The sequence below is a fragment of the Onychomys torridus genome, chromosome X, assembly GCF_903995425.1.
Source record: "Onychomys torridus chromosome X, mOncTor1.1, whole genome shotgun sequence".
Lineage (NCBI taxonomy): Eukaryota > Metazoa > Chordata > Mammalia > Rodentia > Cricetidae > Onychomys > Onychomys torridus.
In genome coordinates, this window is record NC_050466.1 from 96,887,101 (window position 1) to 96,910,877 (window position 23,777).

Consider the following 23,777-nt stretch of genomic DNA (forward strand, 5'->3'; position numbering starts at 1 on the left):
ATTTAAGCAAAGCTAGGTAAATTTTATATTGACTGGGAGAGAGCATATTATCAAACTAGCACCAAAACTCGCATAAAATCAGAAGTGTACAAAGTGGTGATAATATCTGATTTTTTTTCACATGATTCAGATAACTCTTGAGCAATTTCATCTGCCCTGGACAATAGGTTCTATATACTGTTTATGAAATCCTTCTGTAGTTTTCTAATCTTTAAATATTTTAAAATTATATAAAAATAGAATGCTTCTAATTTTCTTTTTTTTTTTTCCTGTTTTAGGTTTTTTCGAGACAGGGTTTCTCTGTGTAACACTGCTGCCTGTCCTGGGTGTCGCTCTGTAGCCCAGGCTGGCCTCAAGCTCACAGAGATCTGCCTGCCTCTGCCTCTCAAGTGCTGGGATTAAAGGTGTGTGTCACCGCTGCCTGGCAGCTTCTAATTTTCTTAAATGACAGTGAAATACAAACCAATTTTCCCTCTCTTTTATAAAATGTCACTTGGCTAATAATAATATTCATTTTATTATTATTTTAATTAGAGAAGAGTACATATATGCGACCTTAAGCAAACAGTGGCTAAAAATACAAAGGACCGTAACAGACTAAGAAACTGGCCCCTCAAAACCCCTGAAAAGGCTGGTGAGGCATTGCAGCAAGTAAAGGCACTTGCCACCAAGCCAGACTCACTCACTGAATCCAATGCCAGAGACCCATATGGCGGGAGTAATTTTCTGACCTCCTCCTCTACATGTGCCCCGTGATGTGTATGTGTGTGGGTATAGGTGGGTGTACACACACAGGAATCATCACAACCTCTAGGCTACCCTGGGCTACAAAGTGAGTGTCTCTCAAAGTTTAAAATCAAAAGGAAAAACAACATAAAAAAAGACATTCTGGTGCTATAGTTCAGTGGTACAACAAGTATGTTACATGCCCCCAAGTCCCATCTGAAGCACTGTAAAAAACAATCAAACAAAGCAAACTCGTAAAATTCAGCATCAGCTCTACATCTGCAAACGATCGTAGGAAGCCTGAGTAAAACTATTTTTTTTTTTTGAGAAATGCTTTAACAACAAGACAAATTAATATCCACTAAATTTGAAAGGTACTAGAAAAGGAATAAAAGTAAATTGAAATAAAAGCTGGAAAATCTAGTAAATACATAAAACTACAGAATAATTTCTTTCATCAATTCAATGTTACTAAGGATCAAATTATGTCTGTAAAACTTTAATCATTCATACTAAAAGTTTATATGTGGTGGTATTGTGTTCCCCAAAATATTGTGTTCCCCGAAATAAACATATCTGGGGTTAGAGAACATACAGCCACTAGATACAGAGCCACAAATGGTGGCTAGAAAATGGGAAGAGTAAGCCATAACAGAAGTTGGGTGGTGGTGGTACACACCTTTAATCCCAGCACTTGGGAGGCAGAGCCAGGTGGATCTCTGAGTTCAAGGCCACGTTAGAAACAGCTAAGCATGGTGACCCATGCCTTTAATCCCAGAAAGCCAACCTTTAATCCCAGGGAGTGGGGGCAGAAAGAGAAAAGTATATAAGGCGTAAGGACCAGGAACTAGAGGAGTAATGCATGTAGTTAGTTAAGCATTGGGTTGGTTAAGCGTTCAGGCTTTGGAGCAACACAGTTCAGCTGAGATTCATGTGAAGGAGGACACAGAAGCTTCCAGCCTGAGGAAACAGGATCACCTGAGGAACTAGCAAGGTGAGATAGCTGTGGCTTGTTCTGCTTCTCTGATCTTCCAGCAATCACCCCAGTAACTGGCCTCGGGTTTGTTTTTATTAAGAACACTTAAGATTCCTGCTATATTTATAGTTTTCAAAGAGGATGCCAATTCCATCCCACAGTTCTCATCTGCAGCTTAGGCTTACTAGGTAATGGCCATACATTCGATTATTGCTTAGGTAATACTGAGTTACAAAACAAAACAAAACAAACAAAAAAACCTAGTCACCTTTTCCAGTTCTGCTCAGCCTTTCTGTCAGACTCTCTGCAGTTATTTAAATGTAATATAAGTGCAACAACAAACATCGTAATTTTGTTTTGTTTTGAGACAGGGTCTCTATGTAGCCCTGGCTATCCTAGAACTCTCCAAATAGACCGGGCTGCCCTTGAACTTAGAAATCCTCCTGTCTCTGCCTCCTGAGTGCCCCATCACAATGCTTTACATTTGTATTTTTCTTCTTATTCTTTTAATCATCCTCTAAGCCTTTAAACCTGATTTGGTTATTAACCCAGAAGTTTTGGATACACTTTTCTCCAATTTCACAAATTTAACACGTTTTACAACTTCCTTTGATGAACTATAAAGTTATATTTCTGTAAAGCACTTGATCAAATGCATAGTGCAGAAAAAAGACTAAAATATTTTGTATTGTATGAAAAGGAAAAGTTTAGAATAGACTTAGGGGTTGAGGGAAGAAAGAGAAGGGGGAAATGGTGTAATAATATAATCTCAAAGTCTAAAAATCAAAAGCTCCTAAAATTACTAATCCTAATATTACTGCAATACTGATTCCAGAAATGTATGTAAAGGGCTAGAAACTCAGCTGTATAAACAATGCAGTTACCACGGTGTTTCCGTTTCCATGTGGCAGTAATTATAGCACTTCCATCCATTTACTATTTAGTAAGCACTCAATGCAGCATATACAAAGGACTGAGTTTATATTTCAGTTGTAACTACTTGCAGGTGTGACAAACAGCTCTTCCTCCTCTCTAGATACATAAAAGCAAGGACGTTAGAAGCAACTTACTACATGCACAATTACCTAAGTACAACTAGGAGGAAGAGTAAACGGGGAGAGGCAACCAACACAGGAAAAAGTCTGGCAAAAAAAATGACCCGAGATAGGAACTACAGAAAATTAAGGAGGAAGAATAATAAATATTTCTGACAGAACCTCAGTCATCTACTCAAGATAACAGTTTAGCTGAGAGTACTTTCTTCAAATTTATATCTATATATTAAAAAGAGGCAGATTTCCCACCTCCAAGTAAATTCTGGCATTAACTATGACACATGGCCAGTAAGTCAAGAGACAATCAATGCTAAATGGAAGCCTATGTCAACTTGTAAATAATAATTTGACTTTAGAATTAATGCAAGCCTCCTAAAGTGTACACAATGTAAATTAAAGGCATGCTATGTAAATTATAGCATCTAGCTATAAGTTAATTGGACTGGAGATAAAAGTTTAAAAATAGCATCTTAATGCATCACACCTTTGACTCTGCCTACACATACAAAAGCAGGCATATTTCTTCTTGGGAAACAGTGTCAATATGTAACTAAATGAGTTAAGTCATACTCTTGCCCTTCTAAGAGAAACTGTATGACAATTGTTTTGATATAAAAATAGGAGAATTTCTAAACTTTTTGCCATGATGGATAATAATTACTAGTTTTTGAAAGTCACATTGAACTTTTAATATTACTTCCCTAATGACTAACTAGCTCAACAGTAGATCGGTGTGTGCATAAAATTTTAGTCTTAACCACCAGTTCCCATAACAAACATTAATCTTGCCGGGCGGTGGTGGCACACACCTTTAATCCCAGCACTCAGGAGGCAGAGGGCAGACAGATTCTGTGAGTCCAAGGCCAGCCTGGTCTACAAAGGGAGATCCAGGAAAGGCGCAAAGCTACACAGAGAAACCCTGTCTCGAAAAACAAAAAAAATTTAAAAAAATTAATCTTTAAATGGATGACTAAATAATAACATACAGTGGTAATAGGGTAAGACCCCAAGCAACACGACAAATATTACATATGCCCCAGTATTTATTTAAGTTATATTTAGTATTTATAGTATTTGAGGTTGGTTCAAATATTTTCCTGATTTAATCTTGGCACAATGAAATACTCATCTGGATTAGACAAACATCCAACTAATGAAATAGCATGACTGGAGTGTAAATAAAAATGTAAATCTTATAGCCATCTCGTTTTTTAAGATTTCTTTTCATTTGCATGAGTGTTTTTCTGTATGTATGTTTGTGTAACACATGTGTACCTGGTACCTGTGGAGATCAGAGAAGGATGTTGGATCCCCTGAAACTGGAGTTATAATGCTTTGTGAGCCGCAATGGGATAATGGGAACCAAACTCAGGTCTTCTGTAAGCAGAGCAGGTACTCTTAACCACTGGGCCATCTATTCAGCCACTATAGTTATATTTTGTTCTTTCTCTAGAGAAATTTAGAAATTCACCCTTGATCAAGGGAACCACACATATATTTAAAGTGGTATATTAGTTAGTATGGAAAAATGGTATCTGGAATTAAATCCCAAATTCCTTCATCATGCTTCCCTCACCTCATTTCATTACTTTTAATTCTTTGGTAACTTACATAAAGTATATTGTTTTGCCAAATCAATACAATTGTGACCTTGGGGGCTGGAGAGATGTCTCAACGGTCAGAATTGTATTTAGCCAAACACTGCTGTAAAAATTTCCTTTTTAAAAGAGTATGAGAAAAGTAAACTCTTTGAAATTCTCAAAGAATTAAAAAAAGACAAGCACAAAGTCCTGGATCCAGTCTGAAGCACCACATAAAGCAAATCATAGTGGGACATAGCTGGAGTCTCAGCTCATAGGATGGAGGCAGGAGAATCATGTCAGGAGCACATATCATCTGCTATACAGTAAGTACATGCCTAGTCTGGACTACATGAAACCCTGAATCAAAAAAATGTACACTAATGGGAATATAGCTTAATGAGTAAGTATTTGCTTAAAATGTATACATACATTATTGATGAAATTCCAATCATAAAATTAAGAGGGATATATCCATTTTTGATTTTTAAAAAATCTCTTTAAAGTAGGAAAGGTAACATCTTCAAACTGATTCAATTAAAGCATCTATGATGATACTTAGTAATAAGAATTGCCTCGTTTTAATCTTAAAATAAGGAACAAGGCAAAGGATTCCATTCTTACTATTTTAGCCAACTACTTCACAGTGCAAGAAAGAAATTCAAGGGAAAAAGAATGAAAAATGTAAACTATCTTTGTGTGTTTACACTATCCACATAAACAATCTCAAGGTATCTTTTTAAGTCACCAAATGTAAATGAGTATCAGAAGGTCTATATAAAAATAACTGAAAATGTAGTTTTTATCTAGAAATAAATAACTAAAATCTTCCCAAAATTGAGTCATGTAGTCACTGATATTTGAAGGAAAAGCCCCAAAGCTTGTTTGTAGTAATTGAAAATGGATTATAAATTTTATATGAGGGCTAAGGATGAGAAATGTTGAAACAATTTTGAAAATCTTTTGATCTTGTGTTAGGCGACAATTTCTTAGATATGACACACACACAAAAAAACTTTAAAAAAACTGATGAGCAGGGCTTCATCAAAAGCTTCTGTCCTTTTAAAGACTTTAAAAAATGCAAAGATAGTCACAGACTGATCCAAAATAGTAAAGAATTGTAACCAAAATATATTCAGAACTCGTTAAGAAAACGGCAAACCATTTTTAAAACGAACACAGGACAGATACTTTTATAAAGAAATTGGCAAATATGCACATAAAAAAGATACCAAATAATCATACAAGAAACGATGAGGATGAAGCAAGTGCCAATCTCTATATCACTGGTGGAAATAAAGATGGCACTACCACTTTTAAAATTGTTCCATGGTTTCTTATAAAATAAGTTTGTATGTAGCATTCGATCTATCAATTCTACTATGTAGTTGCTTCCCCAAAATCAAACTATATGCAGGAATATACCTATACAAAAAGATTTGAAGTAGCTTTATTCATAATACCCAAAATATGAAAATAATCTAAATATCCAATAACATGGAACTAAATAAAGAGAATGCAATGTATCAATACAATGCAATACTACTGGGCAATAAAAAGGAATGGTACAGATATGACATGACTAAGGTCGCATAAAATGCTCATCTAAAAGAAATCTGCTAGACCTCAGCATTCAGGAGCTACTCAGGAGAATCACTATACTTTAAAGCCAGCCTGGTCTTCATAGCAATTTCTAGGTGAGTCTGAGCTACACGATAAGATCTTGCCTGAAAAATATATCTGTGGGCTAAGTGTGGTGGTTCACTCCTTTAGCCCTAACACTTGAAAGACAAAAGCAGGTTGATCTTTGTGAATTCAAGGTCAAGAACATGATAGGAGAATAAAAACAAGATGAGATGATGAACCTCATCTACATAGTGAGTTCCAGGCCAGCCAGACTTACTTGGTGTTCAAAATAAATCAAATATATAACCACAGAAGAAAAGATAAGTCAATTTCCAGGGTTGTGAGACAGAAATTCAGAAAATGATAGAAGTATTACATCCTTTATTACTCTGGAAGTTACACTAATGCTTACATGTCAAAGTTCAGTAAACTGGACAGTTTAAAAGGGAGAATTTTATTCTATATCAGTATACCTTAACATACTTTACTTTAAAAACAGCCAGGCCTTGTATCAAAGGCCTGTCATCCCAGCCACATGGAACACTGAGGCAGGAAGAGCCAGCAAACTGAAGGCCAGCCTAGCCTGGTGCAAAACACTGTTTCAAAATCAAAATATTAAAACGATAGCTTCAGACAGAGCTAAGTGGTAGAGAGTTTACCTAATATGTATAAGGTCCTAGCTTCATCCCTAGCATCAAAAATAAAAAGATGATTGATTGATAGATATACAGATTCTAAAAAGTCATATAGCTGGGCCGTGGTGGTGTACACCTTTAATCCCAGCACTTGGGAGGCAGAGGGCAAATGGATCTCTGTGAGTTCTAGGACATCCTGGCCTACATCGTGAGTCCCATGATAGCCAGGGCTACATACTGAGACCCTGTGTTAAATAAAAAGTAATATAGGGGTGGGGATTTAGCTCAGTGGTAGAGCACTTGCCTAGCAAGCACAAGGCCCTGGGTTCGGTCCTCAGCTCAGGAGAAAAAAAGTAATATAGCTAATTATCTACTTTTGCAGCTCAGTAAGTGTATTTGAAGTATGAGCACCTGACTATAGCAATAAAAACAAAATAAGAAGAAAAGCAAACTATCTTCAACCAATTATATGACTTCCTTGGATTTTGTTAGGGCTTCTATGCTACAAACAGGGAAGCCAGTTTCCCAGATATATTCTCTAGAAAAGTTTAGAATCTTCCTTCTTTTGTTGAGACAGTCTTACTACACAGCCCTGGCAATCTGTCACTTCCTGAATTTAAGAGACTGGCCTGACTCTGCTGGAAAAGTGCTGGGACTACAGGCTAATATCCTCCCTAATTCCTTTCTTGCCTCTTTTCTCCAAGGTTTAATTACATAAGAAGTACCCATCATTAGGTAAACCACAAAATACTTTACTTATGAAAGGCTCAGAGGGCCAGGCAAGCCTTTAATCCTAGCAGAGCCAGGTGGAGATGGATCTCCGAGAGTTGGAGCCCAGCCTGGTCTACAGAGAGAGAGAGAGAGAGAGAGAGAGAGAGAGAGAGAGAGAGAGAGAGAGAGAGAGAGAGATCAAGGACAGGCATCAAAACTACACAGAGAAACCCTGTCTCGAAAAAACAGAACAAAACAAAACAAAAAAAGGCTCAGAGTAGACCTACAGTTTACAAATTTTCCTTGTTATTGTTTAGATACAACTGCTTTCCATATTCACTAATGTTCAAATTTTCTCTAGTTGTTAGATTTTTTTTATACAGCTTTTAAGACTTACCATCATGTTATAGTTCTGATTATCTGATTATCTGTGAAACACTAATTTCAAACTAACTATGGTGAAGTGGGTATGGTAATACAAGCCTGGAATCTCAACACTTTGGGAGGTGAAGTAAGACAGATCGAAGGAAGATCATGATTCAAATGTCAGCCTTGGCTACAAATCCAATTTGAGGCCAGCTTGTCTCAAGAAACCAAAAATGGAATGAATGAATGAATGAAGTAGGTACAGAGAAATGCTCCCCACAATGAGAAAACTTCCTGAAATTAACAATGTTTTGTTATATGGTATAGTGATATTTTATTTATATTGAAATGTGATTTTATTTGTATGTTAATAAAGTTGCCTTGGGGTCAGAGCAAGCCATAGCAGAAGCTGGATGGTGGTGGTGCATGCCTTTAACCCCACCACCTGGGAGGCAGAGCTAGGCAGATCTCTGTGTGTTCAAGGATACAGGCAGCATGGCGACACATGCCTTTAATCTCAGTACCAACCATAGAAGACCTAGAGGTCTGTACAGACAGGCAGTGATGAGGTCATGTGGCTGGGTTTACAACCAATGAGAAAGCAGAACAGAAAGTCTATAAAAAGAAAACACACACAGAAATAGCTCTCTTGCGGAGAGGAAAGACACCAGAAGCAGTGAAGGGTAAGCTTTTCAGCTCTTGCTCTGACCTCGTGGCTTTTAACTCTGCAATTGGCCTTGTTTCTTATTTAACAAGACAGTTACATCTACAATATGGTTTGTCTGTGTAGACTTGGAACTTGCTATGTCGACCAAGCTGGCATTGAACTCACAGAGATCCACTTGTCTCTGCCTCCTGAGTGCTGAAAATCTTTGTGTAATTTTATTCTCTCACAGAGCTCAGGCAGGCCTCAAACTTGCTAAGAAACCAAAGCTGACCCAGCCTCTGCTTCTCCTCCTGGAACTTCCTAAATCCTGGAGATTACAGTGTTTAGATTACAGGAATGCATCACCACACCTAGTTTTGACATTACAATTTTAAAAGATCTGGCATTCATATTCTTTACTTTCTTTTTTTTTAAAGATTTATTTATTATGTATACAGAAGAGGGTGCCAGATCTCATTACAGATGGTTGTGAGCCACCATGTGGGTGCTGGGAATTGAACTCGGGAACTCTGGAAGAGCAGTCGGTGCTCTTAACCTCTGAGCCATCTCTCCAGCCCTTCTTTGCTTTCTTAGTCAAAGTTTTTTTTATCATGGTCTGAATTCTAAATCTCTTAAGCTTAATCTTAGCTAAATCTTTTAAATTTAAATCTCTTACACTTGACTAGTGTGTTCTATGTGAAAACCAAGTGAATTATATCTAAACTCCTCTCCAAATACAAGGCAGGTTTTAAGATTTTTTTTTGTTTTTGTTTTTCAAGACAGGGTTTCTCTGTAGCTTTGGAGCCTGTCCTAGACTAGCTCTATAGCCCAGGCTGGCCTCGAACTCACAAGAGATCCTCCTGCCTCTGCCTCTGGAGTGCTGGGATTACAGGCGTGCGCCACCACCGCCCGACAGGTTTTAAGATTTTAAAAGGAATACTGGCAAATCTTTCATTACTAAGCAATTATTCAGAGAATACAACCTACCTAGCAGGAGGCGGAAAGACTATGCTTAGTTCAAATAACAGAAGATGCAGAGTGTGTGCATCATCACATTTGTAAACTCGCCACTCAGGCTGAAGAAGGATCCCAACTGTTTAAGGCTAAACTGAGCCACAGAATGAGATTACTTCTCAAAAACTGAAGCAACAACAGTAACATAGCAAAAGGCAAGGAGTGTGGCGTGTGGCTCAGTGCTAGAACACTCACCCAGGAGCACTAAGTTCTGCCCCAATACCACAAAAAGAAAGAAAACAAGCTAAGAGGCAATTGTGACACATGCCAGTAACTGAGGGCTCACCGGGGCTAGACAATAAGATCTTGTCTCAAAAAAAAAGTAAGTGAATAAAGACCTAGCAGTGGTGGAGTGTGACCTTAATCCCAGCACCTGAGAAGCAGAGGCTAGTGGGATCTCTGTGAGTTGAGACCAGCCAAGTCTACCTAGGGAGTTTCACGGCACACATCAGAGCTATCTAGTGAGAAACTGTCTCAAAATACATAAATAAACAAGAAGAGAAACATGACTCTTTTTAGGATACCAGCAAGAGCAGGGGATGGAGAAAGGAGGAAGAACGGTGGAAGAGAGAAAGAATTAGAACAAAGTATAATGATGCCATGCATGTATGAGAATGACAAAATTTATTACTTAGTAATGCTAACAAACTATTTTTTTTTATTTTTCCAGACAGCATTTCTCTCTGTAGTCCTTGCTATTCTGAAACTCACTCTGTAGACCAGGCTGCCCACTAATTCAGAGATTCGCCTCCTCTCCCTCCTGGGTGCTGGGATCAAAGGCATGCGCCCCCACTGATGACTAAACTTATTTAAGAATTTAAAGCAAGGCCTGTCTGGTGACACATGCCTTTAATCCCAGCACTTGGGAAGCAAAGGCAGACAGATCTCTGCGAGTTCAAGGACAGCCTGGTCCACAGATCGAGTTCCAGGACAACCAGGAATATACAGAGAAAAACCCTGTCTCAAAAAACCAAAAAAAAAAAGAATTTAAAGCCTGGCAGGGTGTCACACACCACCATTATTAATCCTAGCACTCTGAAGGTAGAGGTAGCCAAATCTCTGATTTTACATATATCTTTGAACACAAGTAAGTACATGAGGAAAAAGAAACCTTCCTCAATTCAATTCAATATACTATAAATAAAAATACTGGTACATAAACTATCCCTGATAAAGTGAAAAAATGTTATCAGCCAAGTACCATCCAAACTATGAAAGAGTTCGGTTAGCAATGCACTCCTAAGTCACCAACTTCTCTTATGAACATCTATGTTTAATCAATGAGTTTGTCTAATTATCTTTTCAAATAATCTTTACCTCAATTCATTTAACCCCTAGGGGTTAATAAGTTCAATTAACTTACTTATATAATAGTATTCCTTTTGAAAAATTGTTAATAAACGAGGCATATGTCTGTAATCCCAGCACTGAGAGATGTAAACAAAAGGATTACCATGAGGCTACCCTGGGTATGAGACCATGTCTCAAAAAGCCAACAAGAAGCTGGGCAAGGTAGTGCACACCTTTATTCTAAGCACTTGGAAGGCAGAGACAGGCAGATCTCTGTTGCCAGTCAGGGATACATAGTGAGACCTTGTCTAAAATTTTTTTAAAACGGTAACAACAAAAAAAATGCTCTTATCTTTTGAGCTGAAGTTTATCTATTCAAATGTTAAGGCACAGTGTGTAAGCACTAGGAACTATAGAAAAATATGTAATTTTTATGGAAGCAGAATGGCATTCCAGCACCTTAGTTTTACAAGTACTTTGTAAATCCTAATTCTAAATTCTAATCAAAATTGTTTTAGACTGAGATCTGCCACCTTGGTAGACCAGTAACTATTAATTCTTCAAAATGATTTGGCCAGAGATGTCCCAAGAATAACTAGGGATGTGTGAGTTCTTGTAAACTAAAATTAAAAATGGGAATATTTTGCTTAAAAAATAGAGCAAAGTGTAGTGCTTCATGCCTATAATTTCAAGAATCAAGAGACAACAAGTTAGAGGAATGCCTGGTTACACAGTGAATTCCAATCCAGTATGGGAAACAGCAAGACCGTGTCACAAAACAACAAAAAATAAATAGAGATGACTGATATAAAATACATAACATCATTATAAACTTGGCAAAGAAATAGAAACAGAACATACATTTGTTTCCTTCTGTAAAAATTTGTGGAAACTCAATGAAGAGATCTAGAAATAGAAAGCCATATGGCTAAAACCACCCATACTATATGTTCAAAATGTTTCTGAGGCAGGGGACCACCACAATCTCAACATTTGTGAAGTGGAAGCAGAAGTGATCAGGAATTAAAGGGTGCCCTCTGCTACAGTGAATTGGAGGTTAAACTGAACTATGTGGGATCGTGTCTAAGTTTCTGCTAAGAAAGAAATGAAATGTAAAAAATAAGTCATCTTTTACACAGTGACATTAGCTCTAGGTAGGAAATGACTTTAAAAATATAGCCCTGAGGCCCATGACATGGCTCTGTGTGTAAAGGTACCTGCAGCTAAGCCTGCTGACCTGAGACCCAGAAGGCAGAAGAAATCCCAAATCTACAAGTTGTTTTCTGACCTCCAAGCACGCACACATGCACGCACGCACGCACGCACGCACATACAGGCGCACGCAAATAAATATGTTACTTTTAAAGTATATGGTCCCATTAAGAAATTTTGGAGGACTGGAGAGAAAACTTAGTGGTTAGGAGTGCTTGCTCTCTGAGAGGGCTGGATTTTAGTTCCTAGCACCCATATTGGGTGGTTCACAATTGCTTGTAGTTCCACCTTGGCAGGATCCAACTCTCTCTTCAGGCCTCCTCGGGCACCTTCAGGCGTATAGTATACACATACACAGACACATACACATATAAATCAATCTTCACAAAAATTAAGAATCTAAGCAGCGTGCTTATATTTCAAATTCAATTGTGGTGCCTACATTTGGCTACCAAGAGTTCAAGAATGAGTCAAGATCCAGGACAGCCAGAACTATTATAGAGAAACCCTGTCTCAAAAACAACACCAGCAACAACAAAGAATCAAGAATATGTTCATAACTTGCATATTACTTACCCACGTTTGGAGGTTTCACATAATTTACAGGTAGTTCTGGAGGTCTGCCTCTGTGTAGAGCTGCAAAAGCAGACCCATTCCATAGTGTACTCTTACAGTCTATATAAAAAAGACCAAAAGTTAGTTAAGGAAAGAACAAACAATCAAAAAAAAAAAACTTTTTATTTCAAGTACTCGAGACAAAAGGACTTGATTTTATACCTTTAGAAATTTACTTATAGCCAGGTGGTGGCAGAGATAAGTAGATCTCTGTGAGCCTGGTCTACAAAGTAAGTTCTAAGACAACTAGGGTTGTTACCCAGAGAAAACTTGTCTCAAAAAGAGGGGATGAATTCACTTGTACATTTAGAAAATTAATAAAATCCAACAAGTTCATAGAAACTAAAAGAAAGTATTTTTTAAAGGCATGTGAATATTCATTTGAAACTACATTGATCTACTCTTCCTCTGTAACAGTGTTAAATATCTAAAAAAAAAAAATCTTACCTTTGGCATCCCGTAACAGAGACTGCCGACCAACACCTAGTAATGTCTGTACCCCAGGGACACTCTGAGGGATCTCCTTATCTAGTAAGGGACCAATCCTCTCACAAATTTTAAGGAGGTAGTCTGGAGGAATGTGTGCATTGGCTGCCACCTAAAAAACATAAATAGAACACAGGGGAAAAAAACCACTTAGTTCCAAGGTATCAACTTATTGCATCACAGAGCAAAGTATTTTAAAGTTTGAAATCAAGGAAATTAAAGTTAAATATTTAATATGTGAACCAATTTTATGAAACAGACACAACGGGGTTGGAGAGATGGTTCTGCAGCTAAGAGCACATACTTCCTACCTTGCACATGTCCAAGCTTAGTTCTCACATAGGTAGCTCCCAACTCCTGTGATACCAGAAAAACTCCGCCCACCTGACACACACACCCATTAAAACAAATCCTTATAGAAGAAACTGACACAAAATAAGTGTAGCATCTTTAAATGTTGCCATAGTATTTACATAGCACATGCCTGCATTCTACAGATCTTTATGAAATCACTGTAACTTAATTTTATATAAAATGTGGGACAAGATAGAAAAACGCAACCATGTGAAAAATAAAACATACAAAGTAATGTGTAAGCCAGGTGTTAGTGGCACACACCTTTATTCCCAGCACTTGGGAGGCAGAGGCAAGTGGATCTCTGTGAGTTCGAGGCCAGCCTGGTCTACAGAGTGAGATTCAGGAAAGGCACCAAAACTACACGAAGAAACCCTGTCTTGAAAAACAAAAACAAACAAACAAACAAAAAAAGTGATGTGTAAACTCTCTGACCTCATTTATTCATTACTGAGAATTAACTGGTTAAGAAAAGAATCCGGAGCTAGGCGGCGGTGGTGGAGGTGCATGCCTTTAATCCCAGCTCTTGGGAGGCAGAGGCAAGTGAATCTCTGAGTTCAAGGCTAGCCAGGTCTACAAAATGAATTCCAGGACTGCCAGGACTGTTATACAGAGAAATCTTGTCTCAAAAAAACTAAATAAATAAATAAACAAACAAACAAACAAATAAATAAATAAATAAATAGAATAAAAAAGAAAGAAAAAGGAAAAGAAAAATTCAAAGAATCTGAGGTAGAGGCAGGCAGATCTCTGTTCTGTGAGTACAAGGTCAACCTGGTGGTTCCAGGCCCCCTACAGATACATAGTGAGATCTTGTCTCAAAGAAAAAAAGGAGAAAAGAATCTAAACTACTAGTTTCTAGCAAAGTGGCACATGCCTAAAATTCCAGCACTTGGAGGCTGAAGCAAGAAGATTCCAAAAGGTTTAAAGGCAACATGCACTCTAAACTGAGTTACAGGCCAGCCTGAGCCACATAGCAAGACTCTCAAAAGAAAAGTACTAACAAGTGTATATCACCACACCCAGCATTTCAGGTCCATTGTTTTGTAAGCTTTTGCTAAAATTAATGGGAATCTACTCAAATAGGTAGAACTTAGGCAATGATCATGACGCTCAGAAATAATAGCACCCATGCTGTTTCAGGTTTGTATTTAGCAAATTTACCTTTAGGTTTGGGACAAAGGTCAAGGAAACACTTGGTATTATTTTTCATATCTTCAGTTTGCTTTAACAAGCAAATACTTATAAAGAACTATACTTCATTTAAAATATGCAAGTAATACTAAAATCAAAGCACCTGATGATCCAATCTAAAAATATTATCTATAGAAACCAACATCCTAATGTCCCAGCACATGATAGTTACCATTCACATTGGCTTTTTTAGTAAGTACATCTCATGTAAATATATACAGTATGTGAAAGGAAAAAAAGCCTCATGGCACTGTCTATTTACATACATACAAACTATGCAAATTTTCCAACATTCTCAGACAAACTGAGTTCCTTATAGCAAGTAAATGTTATATGCGAGACTCTGTATAGAGTAGTAAGTTGATGCCTTTCTTGGTAAATATTTTTTTTTTGGCCCTTGACAAACTTGTTATAAAACCTTAAATAAGTTAGGCAGTGGCAGCCCACACCTTTAATCCCAGCAGAGGCAGGCAGGTCTCTGTGAGTTCGAGGCCAGCCTGGTTTACAAAGTGAGTTCCAGGACAGCCAGGGCTACAAAGAAAAACCTTGTCTCAGACAAAAATAATCTTACATAACTACCCTAGATGTAGAATATACCTAGAGACACGTGATGATGCCCTCCCACAACCCCCTGTGGAGGGAACAAACTAGTAAATAGAAATAAATCAAAACTCCAAGTGCCAGGCGTTAATACGGAGACCTAAAGAAGCAAAACTATCCAGGCATTGATGTAGACACCTTTAATCCCAGCACTCAGGAAGCAGAGGCAGGCAAATCTCTGAGTTTCAGGCCACTCTGGTCTACAGAGTAAGTTTTAGGATGAGCTAGGGCTACACACAAACATCCCGTCTGGAAAAGCCCAAAACAAACAAACAAAAAAGAACCCAGCAAAAATAAAGTATTTTTTCCCCTAGAGGTAAGAGCTGTGTCTCCTAAGTGTTCTCTAATCAATATTTTAGGTTTACTTAAAAGTCAGGATTGAATCATAAACTCACATCTTAAATCTTGTGGCAACTTTATAGAAATAAAAATGTCTGATTTTCTGATAATTATGTAAAAAATGTTACTAAATATGAGGCGGGGATAGTTGTACAGAAATAAAAATAGCAACAGGTTCTTCTCTAATCAGAACACTTCTTTTCCTTTCTCTCTTTTTAGGGATTTCTCCAGACAGGGTTTCTCTGTGTAACAGCCCTGGCAGTCATGGAATTTGCTTTGTAGACAGGATTCCCCTGCCTCTGCCTCCTAAATTCTGGGACTGAAGGGACTCCAGAGCACTCTTTAGCAGCACAGGTTACAAGGTCTTAAGATAGCCTACAACTCTCCTTTGTGAATTTTCATCAGTATTAATAGCATTTCTTTTTCTTTCTACTACTTTAAAGATTTTCCCTAGGAAAAAGAAGCCTCCCACCCTCCTAGGGTCAAGAATTCTCTAGGTTTCAGCACTTCAAGAAGTGATAAGAGTGGCTGAGCCTGGGGCACAATTCATTAATCCCAGCACTCCAGAGGCGGAAGCAGAAGCAGGCACTCTTGGGACATTCCAGGCCAATCTGGTCTTCACAGCAAGTTCCAGGACAGCCAGAGCCACAATGTAAACTGTCTAAAACAACAAAGAAAGGGGAGGGGGAGGGGAGGAAGCACGCTAAGAGGACTCTTCTTCATTAACCTGAGTGAAGATAAAAATCAAGAAAACAAAAAACAGGAAAGGCAAAGTCCAGAGGCCTGTGGTCCAGAAGTTGCTACTCAGTAGAGAAGATAAAGTAAAGGGAATAAACTCTGTCAGTATCAGCTAACAGCTTAAATAGAGTGTGTGAGTGTGTGTGTGTGTGTGTGTGTGTGTGTGTGTGTGTGTGTACAAATACAGTATTTGCAAACGTACATGAAACAATATACTGCTTTTAAATTGCTTTTTATTACCAAAAAGGTTCCTAAGCAATCAGTAAACAACAGAAAAAAAAAGCACACAAATTATACTACCAGTCATGTGAAAAACATGACAAAGAGGATTTCTGGCAGGCTGGAAAGAGGGCTCAGCAGGTAATGTGCTTGCCACACAATCATGAGGACCTTAGTTGGAATCAGCACCCACGTGCACGGCAACATGGGCTTATAATCCTAGCCTTGAGGAGATGGACACAGGAGAATCTCTGGGGTTTTCTGACCGGCTAGTGTAACTGAATTAAAATTGTAGATTCAGTGAAAGATACTGTCTCAAAAAATAAGGTGTACGGGGTGAATATCACCAAGATACTTTGTTTATATGCACAGAGCAACTGAGGAAGACACCCCATCAACCTCTGGCCTCCACATGTACAGAAAACACACATAAATTCATATACTCACACACATATTCACACACATCTCCCCCCAGCTTCTCTCCCACACACACACAGGAAGAGAGACCAGGATGACTTCAAGACAAAATTCTGTGAGTAGAACTCATGAAACATAAATTCTTACCACCCTATCATCTACTCTCTTCACTTACGATACCACCGCACTTGTACTGAGATACCAGTTTTTCCAGAATTATCAAATAAATCACCAGAAAAATTTTAATCACTAATGTGAGTTTCCTACAGGCAAATCTAGGTAGTCGTAAGACAATAGCAACCCCAGCTTCCAGAGACTGACTGCTCTACCATAATATCAGTTAGTATTATGACACTGCACTGCATTGGATTTGAAGGTTTTGCTCCATTCTATTCTTCGTAACTGAGACTGTGTCACAGAGCAGATTTTAAGTCACACATGTTTAAGTTGCTTCCATGCTTACACATTCAATAACTATGCTACCAGCATTGAAAAATTAGTCTGCTATTCTAGTAGCCAATTTAAGTTAGTGTTAGCAATTAGACAAAAGCTGAGCAAAGTAAGGAAAGAATATAGGTATGTCTGGAATGCCAATAAATTGTTGTAAAGTAGTTGTTATGAATCAAATGACAATGTGAAAACACTCTTAATAGGGTTCGGGCTGTGGCTCAGTCACAGTGTTTGCCTCGAATGCATGATGCACTTGGTTTAATCCCCAATACTGTCAAAAAAGTTTTAAAGCCTGAATGTTTTAATACAAATTCTTAGAATAACAATTATCTTCATAAATGCATATACTCTTTTTACAGACAATAACGAACATATAGTACTTTTTGAACATATAACTTTGATAAATTTAACTTAATATTATCATTGCCTCATGTATTTTGTATATTAAATAAGGGTAATACAACCTATGCCATTCTAATATAATGCTAACTAGTGCCTTCAATTTCATGGATGAAAATTGTGAACAAGGGGGATACAGAAAAAGAACAAGGTATATGATATTAAACATTAAATGAAAAAGCAAGGGTAGATAGTTTATCTGAAATACATATAGTCAAACAGCATAAAAAATCCTCTGCATATAAAAATTTTAAATGTATATAAGAAAGGTTTTGGAATGTAGCTTATAAACAAGACTCATGGTTCCATCCCGTGTGTGTGTGTGTGTGTGTGTGTGTGTGTGTGTTTGTGTATGAAAATGTAGCCAGGCACATGGGCTGGGAAAGACTGTAGAAGAAGGAATGAGTTTGAAGCCACCACAGGATCACAAATTCAAGGCCAGCCTTGGCTAAATTATAAAACCTTGTGTAACAATACCAACTAACTAAATAACTAAATACTGATGAGGTGCGTCATACCTGTAATCCCAGCATTTCTAAGGCTGAAGCAGGGGGTTGCTTCGAGCTGGAGGCAAGCCTGGACTACATAATGAGCTTCAGGTTAGCATACACAACAGGATGTGACCCTGTCTCAAACAAGCTAACAAAACAAATATATGAAAGAATAAAATCAAAACCATATAAACAGATAACTGCATTAACAGTAACTGTAAAAAGTAACTGTTAAGGGTTAATTACGTCTCAGTACAAATAAAAAATGTCTATTTCAGTCAACTTCCGCAGAGTGATCTTCAATATAAGACAAAAGCTACAAAGCTGATGAGCTCCTTTGACCTTATTCATAAATTCAATTTAGAGAACAAATGTGTAAAAAATTGCCTTTACGCCAGGTGGTGGCGGTGCACGCCTGTAATCCTAGCCCCCAGGAGGCAGAGCCAGGCGGATCTCTGTGAGTTTGAGGCCAGCCTTGGCTACCAAGCAAGTTCCAGGAAAGGTGCAAAGCTACACAGAGAAACCCTGTCTAGAGAAACCCTGTCTCGAAAAACCAAAAAAAAAAAAAAAAAAAAAATTGCCTTTACAGTTTAAGTAAAGGACTATTAAATTGGCTTTAAAATTGTATAGTAAGGAGAAAATTTCAATTATTCAATTTTCTATCATGTTAGGTTTTGTTTTTCGAGACAGGGTTTCTCTGTGTAGCTTTGTGCCTGTCCTGGATCTCACTCTGTAGACCAGGCTGGCCTCGAACTCACAGAGATCCGCCTGGCTCTGCCTCCCGAGTGCTGGGATTAAAGGTGTGCGCCACCACTGCCCGGCTTTAAAATATATTTTCCCTTTTCAGTTTCCTTTTGTCATTTGCTCAAAGATGATCTACCTGCACACACATGTATAAACTGGAAAGGGGAAATGTAAACAAAAATATTGTCCATATACTTAGGTATTAAAACTATTTTCAAACATGCATCAGTAAGTTACCTGCTAAAACATGTTACTAGTGATTATTTTGGTTTTACATTCTGTGGTACAAGTAGGACATATCTAACAACAATAGCATAAAACTTCTGGCCAAAATTAAAAGTAGTAACAGGTATTCAGAAATAATTTGTAGCCATGTGAGAAATTGTAACCATTAATAGTAATGGTGGTGGCATTCACTGTTATTACAACTGTACCATTTTTTAATTTGGCTTCACTCCTGTAATATACAAAAATTATAAAAATGAATACCACAGCAATTTAAATGTTTCTTCTTACAAGAATATTTTAAATGATTTTATTTATTCTATTACCCTTCTAACTTTTTTTCCACTTTCTCTGATTTTCCTCATTTGGATCTTATTTGGAGGAAAGAGAGCTGAATTTAAATTTTATCACTCCTTTGATTGCTTACACTGGGGCCAACAGAAGAACCTCCTTCCCAAAATATAAAGGACCACCTTTTTGTTTCAGTGCAGAGGAAAAGGTGCACTTATACTACGAATTGTACTTGCAGTCAATCCAATAGCTTTGCTCCTTAACTAAAGTATATTCTATTTTTTTTAAATGCCTATTGTCTCCTAATCCCCAAATCATGTTCACCTATTCCCAAAAGGTCATAATCCATAGTTTTGATTGAGTGAAAATGTTATTTGTACAAATTCGATTTACTGATGAATTGATAAGCTATTTTCTAAGATCTGAAATATACAACAATGTTTTTATTCAGTAGTCCATTATCTGAAGACGGCAAATCTTGGAATTTACTCAGTGGTCCTTAGTATCTTTATTTATGTCGTTTTTCTCATTTACGAGTCAGCTCCCCTTCTGAGCCCCTTCTCCCCTCCCCTCTAAAAAGAAAAATAAGAAAGAAAGAAAGAAAAAGGAGAAAAAAAGGAGAGAGCGAGAGGAAAAAAAAAAAAAAAACACCCAAGCCTGGCCTCAGTTCCCGTATTTCAAGCCAGGACCAACCAGAAACCAGTTTTCTTCCACTAATCCGGAACTCCGGGCTGTTACCAACGCTGTCATTGGCCAGCGTCAGTCCTTGGTACGTGCCCCAAGATAACCCCCTGGTTTCTGTCCCTTCTCCCCCTACAATGGGCCTTCTCCGATGTTTGTAACATAGTCATAATCCACAACACAGCACCTCCAATAACCAACTCACATTCTTCAAAGTTTTCGGGTGATAATAGGCAAGGCTGGAGGAGGGCAAGGTACCCTTTCCGACACGCTGGGAGGGGGAAGGGGCAGTCGTTCCAACACCAAACAGCAGGCTCCGGGAGCCTTGCGGGCTGAAGGGTCAGGGGCGGGTTGGGGGCACAAGGTGGGGAGGGAGTGGAGAAAGAGTTGGGCTAAGTTGAAATGAAAAGTTTACTAACCAGATCCTCGAAGCTTCTTCGGTGCTCTTTCCCCTCCCAGTCTAAGCGGCGCGGAATCAGCTGGGGGCCAGAGGAAAAGAAAAGGGGGGGGTGGTGAAGGAAAAGCCTCTGCTCCCCATCAGCAGCACCCAGCCCGGAGCCCAGTCCTAGACCCTTTAGTATTTTTATTTCTTCGGTCCCGGTGGCGATTGCCGCCGTGCCGGGGGGGGGGGGGGGGGGGCAGGCCAAAGGGAAGGAAATCCTGAAAATACACCTCCCGCCGGAATAAAAGAGAACGAGTTAAGACCCCTGCGTTGTCCGCCCCTTCTGAGAAAGAGCCCGGCTCACCCCAAGTGACAACAGCCCGGAGTGTCCAGCTCGAAGGCTCCCTCCGGGCCCCTGCCCTCGGCCCGTGACCTACCTTACCCTTCCTCCAGTTTCTCCCCAGCCCTCCCCAGTCCTGCTCAAAGAGGGTCCATACCTGATGCTCCTCGAGCTCTTGCACTAGCACCTGAGGAAGAGGGAAACGCGGATGTGAGGAGCAGATTTGGGGCGCCAACCCATTCCTCCCTCCCCACTTCCAACACAGCCGCTGACTGTAGGACTAATCGAGGCCGGCCTTTCCCTCCCCCTCCACTGCACTGCTCACCCGGTGCCTCAATTTCCCCATTGGGACCATTCCCCAACACTCCCAGATATTCTTCTCCCTCTCACCTGAGCGGATTTGTTACAGGGTCCGGACTGCAAGAACCGAGCGATCAGGTAATACAGCTCTAAAGAAGGGGTGGGGGGGGGGGGGGGGGGGGGGGAGACATTAAGAGAGACGCAAGGAAGAGAAATACAAGCTTTAAAAAAAAAAAAATTCTGACAGCCGTCGCGCAAACCCCCATCCCTTTAGCCCCGACTCAGCTACCCACCGGCTTCGATCTGGGTAGGTGCCGCCGCCATCCTTTTCCCGAGGGGGTTTGGGGGCTTCGCTCCAGAGGGCTGGCTGGGGCGGGTGGGGGCGCTGCCTCTATTGTGGTGAAGCCCCCATGCTTGGGAGTCCCGCCGCTTCCGCCGCACTCCTCGTCCCAGTTTCGGTCTCTCTGGGATTCATCGCATCACGTTTCGACCCATAGATATTCTAGCCCGAGATCTGAGGAGGCGGAGGAGGAAGGAGAGCGAGAGAGAAGGAGAGGGAGGAGCCGAAGTCGCTAAGGGGTGGGCGGGGGCAAAAGGGGTGGAGTCATGGAAAGGGGGGAGAAAGGGGAGGGAGCAGCTTGCAGCACTCACCGCTCGCCGCCAGAGGCACTAAGGCAGCCGCCTAGCTCCGGCAGCTTAAGCCGGCCCGAGGTTGCCTAGCTACTTCCCAGAGAAGGAGGAAGAGGTGCTAAACGCCGGCAGACGCTCTGGCAACCTCGGGGAAACTCTGTGGTGGCGTTGGCGTCCCGGAGCTCCAGAGTTGCTTACCCTTCCTGTGAGGGCGATCGAACCCTTTCCGGTGAGGTGAGGGAACCTTTCATAAGAAACTTGTAAGGGACTAACTTGACCTAACTACCTTAGGTCACCCGAAAGGGTTTGGTCTGTTTATTCTGTTACTACCCCAAGGAAATGGCTCTAGCCACTAAAAGATTTTGTGTCCAAAGGAGGAGCATTGCTCCAAATGAAAGTGCTGTACTTCCCCGATGACCGGAATACACAGATAATATTCTTATAGAAAACTACTTAAAATATCCCTCTTGAGTCTGATAAGTGTTGCATGACAAATTTACACTGTAACCACGAAGCTGTTTCCACTTTCTGAATTGTTCAACAATGCATTTTCCCCATTCCTGTAGGATAAGTTTGAACTCTGTTTTGAAACACTGCCAAAACAGTTTACCAGTTCTTAAATGTCCATTAAAATTTGGATAGAAATGATAGTTCGTTTTGTTTTGCCTTTTAAGTATTTTCGGACATGCTCTCACTATATATCCAAGGCTCACCTGGAATTCAGTGGCAATCCTCCTGTCTAGCTTCCCTGGTGCTCACATCACAGGCGTAAGTCACCACACTCATTTACAAAGTTATTTTCCACAGGTTTGAGACTACAACTGTTCTAATATATAGCCTCAACTCTTAGGACAGTACTGACATTGGTGGTGGGTAGTTAAATCTTCAGTGATCAAAGGATTAGTATAAAAAAATCTTTTTTAAAATTTTTAATTAAGTGTTTTATTATGCAGAATAACATTTTCTATTTCATTGTTTTTTAAGAATGGTATTTCTATTAGACTTTAATAGTATTTAATTTGGTCCAGCTTTTTGAGCTCTTTAATTTGAAAAAATAAATAACTGTTTTTCAGTTCTCTCTTATGTAATAATTTCAAACATAATTCATTGAAATTTCCTCCCTTAACATCAACATATTATATTCTAGTCTCATCCAATTAAGAATATCAATCTCACTTTTTATTTGTTGACTCTTGAATCCTTTAAAAATGGATTATTTAATTACAAAATATGAGTTATCTTTCTCATTATCTTATCGGTATTAACTTCTGATATGTAATTCAATTAGTCATTACTGTAATCAGAGAACATAAACTCTATGTATCTATCATCTACCTTGGGCTTACACAGGGACACTTTGCTCAGCCTGGAAAGAGTGGACTGGACCTGCCTGTACTGAATCCACCAGGTTTAAGTGAATCCCCAGGGAAGTCTTGGCCCTGGAGGAGATGGGAATGGAAGGGAGGGGGTGGGGGGAAGGTGGGGCGGGGACTGGAGAGGGGAGGACAGGGGAACCCATGGCTGATGTGTAAAATTAAAACACAAATATAATAAAAAAGAATAGTCAAAAAAAGAATAATATAAGCCATACTTTCATGATTCTCAAAATTCACTATGAAAAAAAATCTTATAATAAAAAAGACACGGAGTAAACTGGTTCACTTACCCACTTTCTTTTAACATTCTTTTCTCATTCTTTACTTTAAAATCAGAATTCATTGAAGTTAAACCTGATGGAAAAACAAACTCTGAATTCTATACATTATTTACAGTTGAAATACTCAAATTTGATGGTTCACCTTCTAAACTTACGGCAATAGTAGCAGTTTGGTTTTCTCATTTATTGAGCTTAGCCAGTACCACTGTGGGACTAGAATTTCATTAAGTTAACATAAACTTAGTATATCCTCACTAACTCTTTCTGTTTCTTTTATTCAGAAATTAATAACAATGCAAAGTAATTGTGAAATGTTATGTTTATCTTTGGTATGATCATTATTCGAAAAAAGTAGATAAAAATAATATAAAACATCAGAAAATCATTG

The 23,777-nt window shown here is 39.1% G+C and overlaps 1 protein-coding gene across 1 annotated transcript in view; it reads right to left on the reverse strand.

Annotated features, from left to right (window-relative positions):
* The window catches only part of Brwd3 (bromodomain and WD repeat domain containing 3), a 108,055-nt gene extending 86,412 nt beyond the window's left edge, over positions 1-21,643 (reverse strand). Inside the window, exons 1-6 of the mRNA XM_036174419.1 lie at positions 21,396-21,643; positions 21,193-21,251; positions 20,960-20,989; positions 20,500-20,559; positions 12,900-13,050; positions 12,414-12,512 (exon numbers count right to left, since the gene is read on the reverse strand). Of these exons, the coding sequence (XP_036030312.1) occupies positions 12,414-12,512; positions 12,900-13,050; positions 20,500-20,559; positions 20,960-20,989; positions 21,193-21,251; positions 21,396-21,426 (430 nt within the window). The 5' untranslated portion in view covers positions 21,427-21,643. The remainder of the gene's footprint in view (positions 1-12,413; positions 12,513-12,899; positions 13,051-20,499; positions 20,560-20,959; positions 20,990-21,192; positions 21,252-21,395) is intronic.
* Positions 21,644-23,777: the final 2,134 nt, after the last annotated feature.